A 15,435-nucleotide genomic window follows, 5' to 3' on the forward strand; every position below is an offset into this window, starting at 1 on the left:
GTATGCTGTTTGTAGCCTTTCTCATTTTTTAACGTAGACTCGTATAAAAAGCTCTGTTCTGGCATCTAGTGTATCCTCTTGTTTTGTGATCCATTGGTTCTTTTTGTGGCTACATGTGCACAGTAACTGGAAGGGGTTGACTAGTGTGTGTCTGTGCGGGAAATTTCAGGTTGCTATGCGACTGTATAGCTTAGTGGTGACATTGATTGCAGCACCTCTCTTTCTGACCCGGTAAGGCTAAGACCTTTGTTTCAGTGTATTTAATATGCAGCCACACATCTATATATAATTTCTAAAACACATTCAACTGTTTTAAATCTCATAATTCATATGAAGATTGTTAATCGTCACTTGTTGAGTGGCCGTGTGTGCTCAAAAAGTGCATTGGACTGTTTCAGAGCTTGTATTGTTATCCAATATTTTATTGAAGAAGAAAATAGCCAATGCCTGATCAGTTAGCAGGCTGTAGGGAAGGTAACCTGAATTGAAACTGTGAAATGATCATTTTCAACATATTAATCCACATATTTTGCAAAATATACACGTACCACTAGGATTACAAAGCAGGATTTTGTCCATTAATGTAGCAGACAATTATAGTATTTCACAGTGAGCGGCAAAGTGGCGGCACTCGCCACCGACCTCTATGAAAGCTGCTCACAAAGTTCTAATGATCTCTGTGGGGTGGATTTCCCCTTTCTCTATGTTGGTTTGAATCTGGCCTCAAGTCAATGGGAGGCAGACATCTGGCAACAGTGATGACATCATAAAGGGTAAACAGCCAATCACTTTGAATTATGCTTATAGAGAGCAAACCAGGAAGAAGAATGCATTGATTTTTAAAATTTCTAATCAAACATTTTACAGAGACTGACAGAAGTGAATGTGATACACAGATTAGATTAAGTTTGATGCTGAAATATTATAAACATTTTTTTTAAAATGTGAATTTTAAAAATCATGTTGAAATGGACATTTCACAACTATAGTTAGTCTATGAGGACCAGTGAAGGTGTTCAGCAGTAATTATGAACTTAGTATGTCATTAAAAACCCATTAAAGAGTTTGTACAATGAGACTTGTAGTGTAAAAGTGCAAGTTTTCATCGTTTCAATGAATTTTCAGAATTTTCAGAGGTGATGGTGGAAAAGTGTAGAATTGCTGTTAGCAACTTTAGCATCTTTTAACTGAGCATGTACGGACTACAGAAGATGCTATCAATTCCAAAGGTATAATGGTGGTATATGTTGGCAGTTTCACCGACGTTCTTCCGCAAAACCTGGGCCAGTGAATCTTTTTGCTAAACCATAAGCATTTTTGATACAATAGAGATCAAAAGTATGTCTAGAATGGAAGAAAGGAATGTACCTGGATATTTAAAACATTAACATGTTCTTTAATTGACAATTAAATATAATAATTGCAATTTGTTTCCTTTATTTGTAGGCCTTATGATTAGACCAAAAGTAGGTTCTTCCCTGGAAATTGTATTTAACAAATCTGATGCCAAGTCTTACGAAAAATACGTGACAGCTCTTGATGGTTTTCTAAAACGTAAGTATTGATCAATTTGAATATTTGTTAGAATTTCTTGTGCGCTTAATTCATTCTTGTTGAAATACTTTTTTTTAAATAGCTTATGATGACTTGATACAAGCACAAAAAAATATTCTTTGTCACCCTGGAGACTACCTCAGACAGCCTCCCAATATATTGATAAAAAAGGCATGTCAGTTTAATCGGACGATGCTTGGTGACTGTTCTGGAGCAAACAATAGCAGTTTCGGCTATAATGAGGGAAAGCCTTGTGTCCTTGTTAAAATGAATAGAGTAAGTATTCTTTAAGAAATATCTGCTTCAAACTATTCCTAATTGTTTGGCTTTGAAACTAAAACTTGCAATTATTTTCTAGATAATTGGATTAGAGGCAGGTGCGGGAAACAATCCTATCATAAACTGTACAACCAAGGTTAGTTATAAACTATATTCCCCTGTTGGGATTTTTTTACATTAAAAAACTCTTCAGCTGTCGATGATTCTTTTTAGGACTCCTTAATTGCAGTGATGAGCAATTAACTGATTGGAGAGGCATGAGATGGGTCGCTCTCCTTGCCACAACCCTGCCTTTACCTCAACCCCTCCTTGCCCCTCAAATTGAGACAAATGTGGGAAAGGCATTTCCAGATTTTAAACTTCAAAGTTTCAAACCCTAGTCCACCAAACTTAATCAAGCGACAATATACCACAGCTCAGATAAGGTAGCAGTGGGTTCAAGAGGAATTGTTATGCTCGTCACTGAGAATATACCATGCTTGTCCATCTCCTATTTTTTTTCCAGCATACTTTGCTCTATACCCATACTTCTCATTATATAGTTTTAAGCCCATTTCCTAATTTCTGGCTTGCATTTTATATAATCATCCATCTTTCCGATTTGCCTGACCCCCAAAGCTCCTTTCCCCTCCGAGCATGTGCACAAGCCAAAGACTGTTCAGTTTATGCATCGTCCAAGATCAGATGTGGCCTTTTCACTGCAGTCTTCCTCTCAGTACTGAAGTAGTCTGTGTTTGCAATATTCATTACTGGCTGTGTCTATATTGATTTCATTGGAATTCTAATTTATTGCTAATTTATGTATGATTTTAAAATTCTATTGATTGTTTTGTCAGACAATTTATTAAGAACTCTTTCATCCACCAGATATTTATAAACTGAAATCTTAGTTATTTATACAATTATAATTGGGCATTATAATTTCATATTTGAGTGTTTATATAATGGAAAATATATATTCAGAATTAATATGTAAAGATTTTTCTTTTCTATAGTCGTGCATTATATCCTGCAGATCTGCTTAATCCATCCTAACTATTTGACCATTAATGCAATGTTGCTTATGTGGTTATCAGTCCCTGTACTCCTGGTCAAACTATTGCTCTGTAGTTGAGTTCCAGCTTCCCAAATCCTCTGAGCCCAAGCTTGATTCCCAAGTACCAGCTCCCATCCTCCGCCCCTGACCTGCCTACTCATCACACGCATGATGTGCCTCAGGTTCCACTACCAAAGAGTCAAGATCCTTCATGTGGTTCCAAAGACTTGGAGCTCCGAGTCTGCCTCCAGATCTCCGTGACAGGTGAGAGTAAAATGAAAGTGGGAGAGGTGCAGAAGCAAAGAAAATATCAGAAGCCCGGGAAAGGTTAGTTAAGATCTAATGAAAGTGAGCATATGAGGGGCAAACCGAGTAAGAGACGTATAGGAAAGGAGAGCGAATAGAGGAATGGCTTGCATAAAGAGGGAGAAACACTCACTCCAGCTTATGCTGGAGATGACCAGTGTATGAGGCATTAGCAAATGACAGTGGAAAACCAATAAATGCAAAGAAATAACGTGGGAGACAAGGGAAGAGATAAACCATCCTCCCACCTCCACCAATAATGACTATCATGAGAGTTTAATTGTTTAGGGAAATTAATCAAATGTTTAGTTTTCCAAGTGCAGATGTTTTTTTATTCTTGCATAGGTTGACTATATCGTTTTGTTTCTTCTCCTACTTCATTCAGCTCCTACCCCAACACAAATACCTTGTTTATGTCACTCTTGGCCATTGACGTTGTGTGATTCAGCTGTTGTATTTGTGGGATGATGGGTAGAAGATGATATAGGAGGAAGTGTCGTTTCTACCTGTTTCCCTCCAGGTGGGGAAGTGCTCAGAACTTAGTTGTCATCTAATAACAAAAACAAAAAATGTTGGAAATACTCAGTGGGTCAGGCAACATTTGTGGAGAGAGAAACAGAGTGGGTGGAATCTTTCTCCATGTTTGGCCTGCCCACTGGTTGAAGAACTGTTGTAAAACCTGCGTCACCTCCGTGGGGGTGGCCTAACCAGTGCCTCTCGGGCACTTAACCGGCCAGCGTTGGGCCACCCAAGATATAGAAACCTGCTGGCAGAAATCCCACCTCCGACAACTGTCAGCCAGTCATAGGTTGGCAGCTCGCCAATGTCAGCAACACCAATGGGAGTGGTGGCTGCTGCTGTTAGTGCTCCAAGGACCTCACTAGGGACTGTCACTGGATCCCTGGACTTGGGTGAGTTAAGAGCAGGCTTGGGACTCACAGGAGGGAGGAGGTGGAAGGGTTGGAGGCAAGGGCAGGGAGTGGCTTTCAGCGCCACCTCTTTCCGTAGCTGGGTCCCTTGATTGAGCATGCTTGACAACATTGTAGGCTGCTGGATCATCTGAAAGGGGTTGCTGGGTGACGTTCTGGAGGTACAGGAAAGCCATGTGATTCCCATTCAATCCCTTAACCACCGCTAAATTCTCGTGGTCTTGCGGATAATTTGTGATAATTGGCTCATTGGTGATGTTTTCTCATTGTCGAGAGACGGACATCTCACCCTTGATTAAGTGACCTTGGTGGTGGGGAGTCGCCTTCTTGAACTGCCATGTAGGTACACTAACAGTGCTGTTAGGAAGGGAGTTACGTGTATTTGACCCAGTGACAATAAAAGAACAGCAGTATAGTTTCAAGTCATGATGGTGTAGGACTTGGGCAGGAATTTGCAGGTGGTGGTGTCTTATTCTGTCTTTTTGATGGCTTTGACTTTGAGGTCGCAGGTTTGGAAGCTGTTGTTGAAGGAGGCTTGTTGAGTTGCTGCAGTGCATCTTGTAGATGGCACACACTGCTCTCACTGAACTTAATTCTTTCACCGGATGTGGGTATCGTTAGCAAGATCAGCATTTGTTGGCCATTTCTAATTTCCCTTGAACTGAGTGTCATTTTACAGGACAGTTACAAGTCAACAGCATTATTCTGAGTCTGGAGTCAGCCAGACCAGGTAAGGGAGGTTTCCTTCTCTGAAGGACATTAGTGAACTAAATGGGTTTTTCCAACAATAGTTTCATGGTCACCATTACGGAGACAAGCTTTCAATTCCAGATTTTATTCATTGAATTTAGATTCTACCAGCTACTTTGGTGGGATTTCAACCCATGTCCCGAGAGATTTAGCCTGGTCATCAGCAGTATTAATCCAGCACTGGTTATTCCTAGGATGTTTATGATGAGGAATTCAGCAATGGTAATGTATTTGCATGTCAAGGCGAGATGGTTAGATTATGTCTTGTTGGAGATGGTAATTTACTGACACAAAATTTGCCACTTATCAGACCAATCCTGAATCATGTCCAGGTTTTGTTATATTTGACCGAGCACACTATCCTGAGGAACTCCTGCAGTGAAGTTCTGAGACTGAGATGATTGACCTCCAACAACGCACCCGTCTTCCTTTGTACTAGATATGACTCCAACCAGTGCAGAGTTTTCCCCAATACCCACTGACTCCAAATTTGATAGGGTTCCTTATTGCAACAGTCAAACAAATGCTGCCTTGATGTCACCTCACATGTGGAATTCAATGCTTTTGTCTTTTGTCCATGTTTGGACAAAACTGTAATGTGGTCTGCCTCCGATGGAACCCAGCCTGAGGGTCAGTGAACAGGTTATTGCTGAGTAAGTGGCATTTGTTAGCACGGTCGACAATCCCTTCCATAACCTTCCTCATGATTGGAAGCACACTGATCAGGTGATAGTTGGCGCTTTGGATTTGTTCTGCTTTTTAAGGATTGGACATACTTGGACGATTTTCCACATTTTATGGTCGATACCAGTGGTAGATCTGACCTGGAACCATTTGACTAAGAGCGTGGCTAGTTTTGGGGCACATCTGCTCAGTACAGTTGGGATATTGTCAGGGTTCAAAGCCTTTGCTGCATCCAATGCCTTCACCCATTTCTTGATACCACATAGAGTTTGAATTAGCTGAAAGTTAACAACTGTGGTGCTGGAGACATCAATAGAAGGCCAAGATTATGATTGTCCGCTCAGCACTTGCAAATGCTTCATCCTTGTCTTTTGCTCCGATGTGCTGGGCTCCCTCATCGTTGATGATTGGGACATTCGTGTAGCCTCTTCCTCCAACTAGTCATATAAATACCTCTCGCTGTCATGTGTCATATTTCCTGACTAAAAATGGAGGAGAGGTTTTAGGTTTGCCTCTCAGAAGTTAGTCCCATGACTTCCCTTATCAGGGGCCTGGATCTCATAGCAACTGAATGTTATGTAAGATGCAGTTTTGGACCTGTTACTGCAGTGTGAGCCGGCTCAACCATTCTCGGGACCTTGATACACTCTGCTCTTACTGCAATGAGGAGAGCTGCTTGGACAAAATCAGGAGCCACCAAATCTGCTGGACACTAGAAAATAACATTTATAGCAATGGCCACGGTAGTGTTATTTAAGGAGTACATCTGTTCCAGGTTACTCTGAATTTGTGGTCCCCATTTGGTGGAGCATTTCCATTATGCTCCCAATAATTGACATTACTGGAGTGGGTGAGGAGAAGGGGAAAGCATAAGTAGTATGTTTCTGGAAAGGAGCAGAGTTGATACTGTACAATTTTCTTGCTATCTTTATTTATGACCAAGCTGGGCAGTACTATGAAAGGAAAATGCCTTCCTTACACTTTGCTTCCTTTTAAGTTGAGGAATTAGTGTCTTGTAGAATGCTAATGCAAAACTGTGAAGAACAGTAATTAAATATACAGGCCTGAGGAAAGAGTTGGCCCAAGTAGACAGGGTACAGATATTGAGGGTAGCGCAGTTGAGGAACAATGGTGGATGTTCAGGGAGTTATTAAATGCCACTCAATTAAAGTACATTCCTGAGAAGAAGAGGAATTGTAAGAGGGAAAACAAATGTTCCATGGCTAAGTCAAGGAGGCCATAAAGGCAAAAACTGGGGCATACCACACTGCAAAAGCTACTGGTAAGCTTGAAGATTGGGAGAACTTTTAAGGTTCAGCAAAAGGCTACTAAAAATAAATCAAAAGAGCTAAGATGAACTACAAAAGGAAACTAGCAGAAACATATATAGTTAGGAGAAAGAAAATAGCTAAAGTAAATATCGACCTTTTATAGGACAATACTGTTGAGGTAATAATAAGAAACATGTGGGGGTGGGATAAGGGGATTAAAAATGGAGGAGGCATGATGGGAGGAAGGGAAGGGCAGGGGGGGGGTGGGTGCTGGTTATTTATTATGTTGTACAATTTTGCTTCTGCTCTTATTTGTTTTGTTTGTTGTTTATATAAATGCCTTAAGAAAATATTTTTAAAAAATAATAGGGAACACAGACAGTGGAGGCACTGAACCAATATTTTGCCTCTGTCTTTACAGTAGAAGATAATAAAAATTTTCTCAAAACTACAGTTAATGCAGAGGAACTTTTTTCAATAACCGTCAATAGCAAGACGGTATTGAATAAACTAATGGGATTAAAGGCAGATAAGTCTCCAGGACATGATGGCCTGCATTCTAGGATATTAAGGGAGGTGGCAGCAGAGATAGTGGATGCATTGGTTATGATATTTCAGAATTTCCTAGATTCTGAAAGGGTCCCGGTGGATTGGAAACACGCTAATGTGACGCCCCTATTCAAAAAGGCAAAAAGTAGGAAACTATAGACCGGTTAGCTTGAGCTCTGTGGTGGGGAAGTTGTTGGAATCAATCATTAAGAAGGAGATGGCTGAACATTTGGAAAGACAAAGCTCAATCCACCATTGTCAGCATGGTTTTATTAAGGGTAGGTCATGCTTGACAAACCTGCTTGAGTTCTTTGAGCACGTAACCAGCAAAGTGGATAAGGAGAAACCTGTTGATGTTGTATATCTAGACTTCCAGAAGGCGTTAGACAAGGTGCCGTATAAAAACCTGATCCAGAAGGTGAGATTGCAGAGGGTTGGGGGTAGAGTACTAGATTGGATTAAGAATTGGCTGGCTGACAGAAAGCAGTGAGTCGGGATAAATGGGTCCTTCTCTGGCTGGCGAACGGTAACCAGCGGGGTGTCGTAGGGTTCAGTCCTCAGACCTCAACTGTTCGCAATCTATATAAATGATCTGCAAGCAACATAGTAAATTTGCGGATGATACTAAAGTAGGTGGGAAAGGAAGCAGTGAAGAGTAGATAAAGATTTTACAGACTAATATAGATAGGCTAATTTCTTGATTTAATAAGGGGATCATGGGTTATGGGGAAAAGGCAGGAGAATAGGGTTGAGAAACATATCTACCATGATTGAATGGTGGAGCAGAGTCGATGGGCCGAATAGCTTAATTTTGCACCGATGTCTTACAGCCTGGAGATTGCCCCAAAATTTGGCATATGGAGTTTAATGTAGATAACTATAAGGTTATTCAACTTGGCCGAAAAAAATAGATTTAAATGGAAAGCAGATTCAAAATGCGTCTGGGCAGAGGGATCTGGGTGTCTTTGTTCAAGAATTTCAGAAAGTCGGTATGCAGGTACAGCAGGTAATAAAAAAGGCAAATGGAATGTTAGCGTTTATTGCAAAAGGATTGGAGTAGAAAAGTAGAAAAGTGTTGTTGCTGGTGAGACCACATCCGGAGTATTGTGTCCAATTTTGGTCTCCTTATTTGAGGAAGGATGTCGTAGTTCAGTTCAGAGGAGATTCACCAGACTGATTCAGGGGATGAAAGGGTTGACGTATGAGGGGAGGTTAAACCGTTTGGGCTTATACTCGTTGGAGTTTAGAAGGATGAGAGGGGATTTGATCGAGGTATATAAGACACTAAAATGGATTGATAACTTAAATGTGGACCACATGTTCCCCCTTGTAGGGAAATATAGAATGAGAGGTCACAGAATAGGTTGAGAAACAGTAGATTTAGAACTGAGATGAGGAGGAACTACTTCTCATAAAGGGTGGTGAATTTGTGGAACTTGCTGCCCCAGAGTGCAGTGGAATCGGAGTCATTAAATGGTTTCAAGAAGGAGACAGATATATTTCTGATTTTAAAAAAACGGTTATAGGGATATGAGGAACAGGTGGGGAGGTGGATTTGAGACTAGAAAGAGATCAGCAATGATCTGATTGAATGGCGGAGCAGACTCGATGGGCTGAATTGCCGACTTCAGCTCCTAATTCCTATTTTCCTATGATGGATTTGCCAAAATACGAGAATAGAAAAATAATTTAAAAGGTAATGGCGGAGTGAAGAAAGAAGGTAGGAAAACATCATTACATCGTCACTTTGTTATTTTGGTATCACATGTTAGTCCAACAGGCAAGTAACCATTTCTCTCCTGTGTGTAGACATATACAACAGTAATTTGATGCTGCTGCTAGGCACCAGGAAAGTCTCTTGTTTTAACTTCCATAATTAACTTGCACTTGGTAGTTTTTTTTGTCCTTTTCAAAATTTATTGTGGAGAATTGAATTTTCACCATGTGCACAATGATTGGCTAAGCTGAGTTTTTGGATTGTTTATTGTTTTGTTCCTCTAACTTAAAAACATTTTTTTTAAAAGAGTGCCCAAGTCTTTTTTTCCAAGTTAGAGGCAATTTAACGTGGCCAATTCACCTACCCTGCTCATCTTTGGGTTCTGGGGGTGAGACCCATGCAGACTGAGGGAGAATGCGCACACTCCACACGACAGTGACCCGGGGCTGGGATGGAACCCGGATCCTCGGTGCTGTGCAGCAGCAGTGCTAACCACTGTGTCACCGTGCCGCCCCAGATAGACTTCTTAACACCGATCAGTTTCACCACCTTTCCGTTCTATGTAGCATTCTCCAAATTTCAGCTGATGCTGTCTGAAAAAGTTGCCATTGCTTATGCACAAACAAGGCCTCAGAATTTACATCCTCTACTTTATTTTTATTTGTATAGTTGGTGTCAGCAAGTCTCTATTTATTGCCCATCCTTGGTCCATAGTCTTGAAGGTGATGGTGCTACTTGAAGTGCATATCCAAGTACTATTTAAATGTGATGAGATTTTCTGCCTCTATCATCCATTAAGGCAGTGAGTTCAAGACCCCCAACATTTTCTGGGTGAAAATCATCTTCTCATCTGCCCTCTAATGGCCTACTTACAGTCAACAGTAGTCAAATTGTATAAGTCTTGAGTCTTGGCAGTTGTAGGAGAGATCTTGGGCGTGATCTAACCAAATTGCAACAGAGTCCCATGTCAAGCTTGAGGCGCCGTGAAACACCACACGATCTAACGGGACTTTTGTTACAATCTGGGGCCTCAGTGGAGAACTTAGTCCCATTTCCTGCGCTCGCCGGAACTCCTCAATGCAGGTGATACTGCCCCTCAACGCACCTATAAGGGGGCTCTCGGGCGAAGGGTGGGACTCTTCCGTACCCCACCTCGTATGGTCAGGGCATCCCTGGGCCTGATCCTCAGCGCAGGAAAAATGACAGCCTGGCAGTGCCCCTGCTTGTGCCACCTGGCATTTGTGGGGACCAGTGGCACAGTGGTAGGGAACCGGGCTCAATTCTGGCCTTGGGTGACTGTCAGTGTGGGGTTTGCACTTTCTCCCTGTGTCTGCGTGGGTTTCCTCCGGGTGCTCGGGTTTCCTCCCACAGTCTAAAGATATACAGTTTAGGTTGATTAACCGTGCTAAATTATCCCTTAGTGTGCAAAGGTTAGGTGGAGTTATGGGATTGCATTAAAATCCCAATTACATCTCATTCAACAAAGTTTACTTTTTTTGGTGTTTTTTTACATTCACAACCTGTTAAAGTGCTTCCCTAAAGATTGCCATCTGCGGAGGCTTGTATAGTGCACCATGTGGAGGGAATCACTGACGGCAACACCTGGATTTCAACATTTAACTGAGCATTTATGGTAGCCAGAGGTTTCCTCACTTCCACAGTTGTATTGCCAGAGAATGCTGATCAATTTTGCCATTGTTACAACAGCACAGTTTGGGGCCAGTGTTACGGACAATGTATTGCAGTGGCAGCCCTCAATTTCAAAACGATGGTTTGCACCGTGGTTGTCAACTCTGTGTTACGCGTCACTTAGTGTGGCTCAGGAGCCCCGCACTGACATGGCTGTCTCTCCTGCGTTGGAAGACAGCAGGCTGAGAATGTGCACCATTCACTGGCTTCTCTTTTCTCTTCTCACCCTCGTCTGGACCAGCTGAGCTTTTTGTTTCTGCTCATCTCTTGCAAAGCCCTTTCAGTCAGATTCTGGAGGTTATGGCCCAGTTTGGGGTCTCCCAATTTAAGATGGATATGAGGAGAATTTCTTCCCCCAGCGAGAAGTGGAGGTAGGTCAGTCAATACATTCCAAAGTTCATTAGATTATTGATCGACAAGGGGGAAATCCAGGGTTATTATGGAGGAGAGGCAGGAAAGTGAAGATAAGGCTAAGGTCAGATCAAGCGCGATCTGATCCAACACGGATCAAGCTCGAGGGGCTGAATGGCCTACTCCTGCTAATTCTTAACTACTGTTTATGGAAAGGCATTTGAAATGGCTGGGTGTTGCAGCACTTTGGGGAGTAATGGTTGAAAGACTTCTAAAAGTGAATTTCCTCAGCCCTCCCATATGTAGTGTCTGATTTCCTAATATGTGCTGATGGTTAGTAAGGTGCATCTCCCCTCCTTTTATGATCCCCAGCGAATTTAGGCATTTAAAAAATCAGTTGGTTCCCATAATCTTGCGGATTCGTTGTTGCAAATACTGATGAGGTTCCTTCATCTTGTAACCTAGACTTCGCAGAATCTTTATGGTGCAGAAGGAGACTGTTTAGCCCATCAGATCTGCACTGACTCTCTCTGAAAGGGCACTCTGCTGAGTTCCACTTATCCTCGTAACCTTGTACATTCTTTTCAGAAAGCAATCAGATTCCCTTTTGAATCGAACCTACCTCCACCACCCTCTCAGAAAGTTAGTTCCAGAGTCCAACCGACCACCACTGGGTGAAAAACAGTTTCCCCACATCACATCTAGTCCTTTTACCCATTATTTTGAATCTGTGCCTCTAGTTCTTGATGTAAATCTTGAACAGTTTCTCACTATTTACCCTATGCAGACCCCTCAGGACCTTGAATACCTCTATCAGGCCTCCTCTCAGACTTCTTTTTCTCCAAGGAAAACAGACCCAACCTCTCCAACTAGCCTCAGAGCTAAATTTGTTTAATCGCTGTAATCACTTTTGTGAATCTCCTCTGTATTCTCTCCAATGCCTTCACGTTTTTCCTCCTGTACAGCACCCAGAACCAGACGCAGTACTCCAGATGTGGCCTAACCAGTGTCTTATCCAAGTTCAACTTCACCTCCTTACCCGTGTACTCAATGTTCCTAGTAATAAAAGCTAGAATACTAAGGGATTTAACCAAATGGGAACAAGTCCGATAGCAGCACTGAGAAACAAGCTATAAAATGGCACCCAGGTTATTACGGGGCCTCAGCGGGCAGCACATGGCCGAGGCCGCACACAGCCCCGTTTTGTGCACAGAGGAGCTCTGCTCGCCGTGTCCTCATTGTAGCGAGATCGGGAGAGGCCATTTTTTAATTGGCGTCCCGATCTATGGGGAGCCGGTGCTGCGCCGCACTCAGTTCCCCAGTGCCAGAATACATTCAAAGTGTAGCCACGATGGGGAGAACATCTCAGAGGCCCAAAAACAGCTACGTGCCGTTGCAAAGCAGTGCCAATCTCGGCACTGCAGTCATCGTGAAACACCCCACCAAACGAGCCCGACACTGGACTATGACATTTCTCTGGTGAAGCGCACCCATAACCTCGTAACGTGTAGTAATTTTAGTTTTAATTGTCAAAGCACAGCTCTTGCAGTCAGATAGAGGATTTTTGTTTTTTGACCTTTTATTTGCGAGTGGTCATGAAGGAATAATAGATATTACTTGATATTTACTGTTGATTTTCCTCCCAGCCTAACTGACCAGCTAAAACTGGTTAACTCACTGGGAATTCACTCAGCATTCTGATTCAGGGTGCAGCATGTTACACAAATTCACAAAGCCACCACAACGCCTCTGTCTTCAACTCACAATCTTAATGTATGCTCAAAATGATGGATGTGTTACTAAATCTAAGTTTGCTTTTTAAATTAACATGCACATCATATGTCTCCCAGAACCTCTGATCAGTGAAATAATAGTTTCCTAGTTGTTATATGAAGGATTGTAAACTTTTGCTTATCTTTGTACAGAAAGAACCACAAGTGGATGCAAAATACTTTGGATCATTTGATAAAATGTACTATCCATATTATGGCAAAAAAGCCCATGTAAGTTTGTTTTAATGTTAATGCTACATTTCTTTGTTCATGTGTTTTGACATTGCATTCATGTAGGTCAACATCATAAAAAAAACAATTATCTGATTGCTTGCCTCTCCCCAGAAAGGGTTTGCATGTTGGATCAATTGAAATTTCCACGGCCATTGATTGATTTTTGTTAACTAAGGGTTTCTAGCGATATGAACAAATGTGGTAAATGGAGCTGAGGGACAGACCAGCCAAGCTGTAAATGAATGGCCAATTCCTGTCACCATCTTCCTATATATGTGCAGTGCTGCCTTCACAATGTTGCTCTATCAGTTTACAAATCTGTCAAATTATAAAGTGAAATTTTATTTTATCATGTCAATCACTGCCTTTACTCACTGTCGCCAGGCTTCCTTTATGGAGTTGGGGAAATCCAACTCTTGATTTAGTGGTAAATGCTAAAACATTAGCTGGAAGAGGTGACATTAAAAGATATAAGTGCCTGATCTTCGTTTTTGTCCTTCCTTGTAGGTTAACTACTCGCAGCCGCTGGTTGCTGTGAAACTAATGTTGGGTACCAATGATACCAACAAGGATTTAATGATTGAGTGCAAAATAACTGGTACCAATCTGAAGAATGATGATGATCGCGACCGATTCTTGGGTCGAGTAGCTTTCAGAGTTCACGTAACAGAATAGCATGAATGGGAGAGCTTGCACGATGACTACTTTGTTGTCTTGTTTTGTTATAATGCGCTGGACCTGCCATTGTAGATGTGTGACCACTTTGAAGGGGGTATGAGCTAGATGGCATTTTATGGTAGCATCATGTTGTGCTTCCAGATATCAAGTGTTAAAAACAAATCCTAAATACATAGCTGCCTGCCTTGCCCCAGCCCAACCCCCTGTTGGATCAGTTTACGCACATATTAAGACATCATGCCATAATAAGGGACCTGTAAATAGCTCTACTTATAAATTTGAATAATGGCGGTCTTTGTCCTTGTGCTGTGATTTTTGCCCCAAGTGAATGTCTAAAGCTTGATGTGCTGTTGCTGTGTACATATTTAATGAACTTAACACAGGTTAACTTTCACATAGAAGAATGGAAAGTTTAGGAAGCAAGATCAAACAATACCCCAGGCTGACCGTAAATGATTTTATAACCTTTGCAGAATTATGTCTTTCGTGCAGATGCCTTAAAACCTGTATGAAGAAAAGAGAAAATAAAACTGGATTTTAAACTTTTTTTTGAGATTGGGTTGGTGCTTTCAAACTTTGCGTAATCTCTTAAAAGAAACCTTTAAAGCAATGGGTAATGTCACGAACCACAGGTGTAGCCACAGTAACACCATTTTAGCGACATACACTAAATGCCGCACTCACGTATTCATGTAAGAGCACTTCATGTGTATTCACCACTCACTAAAAAGCGAAGCATTCGCACCATTCAAAACAATCGCACATTGCCTGCAGTTTTGCGCCCACGTTCGCCACATGTGCAAACGGCGACGCGGGCACAAAATATCACGAGAGTTGGAAAATGGGAATTTTGCTGCTCTGATAAAACAGGAACCAGGTGGAGGGAACCTGCTGGGATGCACGGGCAAGTATAGACCCCCTGGGGGCGGGCGTAAGAGGGGGGGGGGGGGGAATTGCCTGGGAGTACCCTGGCTCTGCCCCCTAACTCTATCACCACCCGCTGTCAGTGGGCACAGTCAAGTGTATGCTCCATTGGGGAGAGGTTCCCCTCATCGGTAGGGGGGTTCCTGTTTTTTACTTATCGGACACCATGGTGCCCTTTAAAAGAAAACAACTGATCCCAGGATTCCCGGCTTTGCTGCCTTTTCCCAGCCCCGCCAGGGTGATGGCGTGGGCCACACCTGCAGATTTTTTTCTGAGATTTGGAATATCTGGTAAGAAATCCCGACTTTGTGTTTGTGGTAAAATGAAAAAGAAGCAAATGTCAAAAGTGCACGTGTACAATGAGCAATGTGAATATTGAGAACACATGCACACCAATAATAAATACAGTTAGCCACATCTGAATTCCTAATAAGCCATTATCTTGTATATCGGATAACCCATATCTTTTAAATCTTGAAATATATATTTTCTTTAAAGCCCCAGGTGCTACTGAGAACGGTTTACAGTTTTACAATTTAAACTTTAAATGCAAGCCACCAGGTTAGAACTTGTCAGTTTAAGGCATGGTATGATTCAAGTTACTGCACCTAAGGTTTCAAAAACATCGTATAGAAACTTGCTCTTTACCAGAATTACAGGCATATATATATGCAGACATTTTCAGTGCAATTAGTCCTGGAGTTTAAGAGTT

At 41.9% G+C, this 15,435-nt stretch overlaps 1 protein-coding gene across 3 annotated transcripts in view; it reads left to right on the top strand.

Annotated features, from left to right (window-relative positions):
• Nucleotides 1-14,345, top strand: part of atp1b3a (ATPase Na+/K+ transporting subunit beta 3a) — a 53,060-nt gene extending 38,715 nt beyond the window's left edge. For 2 of the 3 annotated variants that reach the window (XM_038815619.1, XM_038815620.1), the window contains 5 exons: nt 1,447-1,554; nt 1,637-1,830; nt 1,913-1,969; nt 13,041-13,118; nt 13,629-14,345. In XM_038815619.1, coding sequence (XP_038671547.1) covers nt 1,447-1,554; nt 1,637-1,830; nt 1,913-1,969; nt 13,041-13,118; nt 13,629-13,796 — 605 coding nt within the window. In that variant the 3' untranslated portion in view covers nt 13,797-14,345. Of the gene's footprint in view, nt 1-1,446; nt 1,555-1,636; nt 1,831-1,912; nt 1,970-3,051; nt 3,134-13,040; nt 13,119-13,628 lie in introns of all 3 variants that reach the window. The other variant, XM_038815621.1, reaches the window with a different exon arrangement.
• The last annotated feature ends 1,090 nt before the right edge of the window (nt 14,346-15,435 follow it).

The sequence above is a fragment of the Scyliorhinus canicula genome, chromosome 13, assembly GCF_902713615.1.
Source record: "Scyliorhinus canicula chromosome 13, sScyCan1.1, whole genome shotgun sequence".
NCBI lineage: Eukaryota > Metazoa > Chordata > Chondrichthyes > Carcharhiniformes > Scyliorhinidae > Scyliorhinus > Scyliorhinus canicula.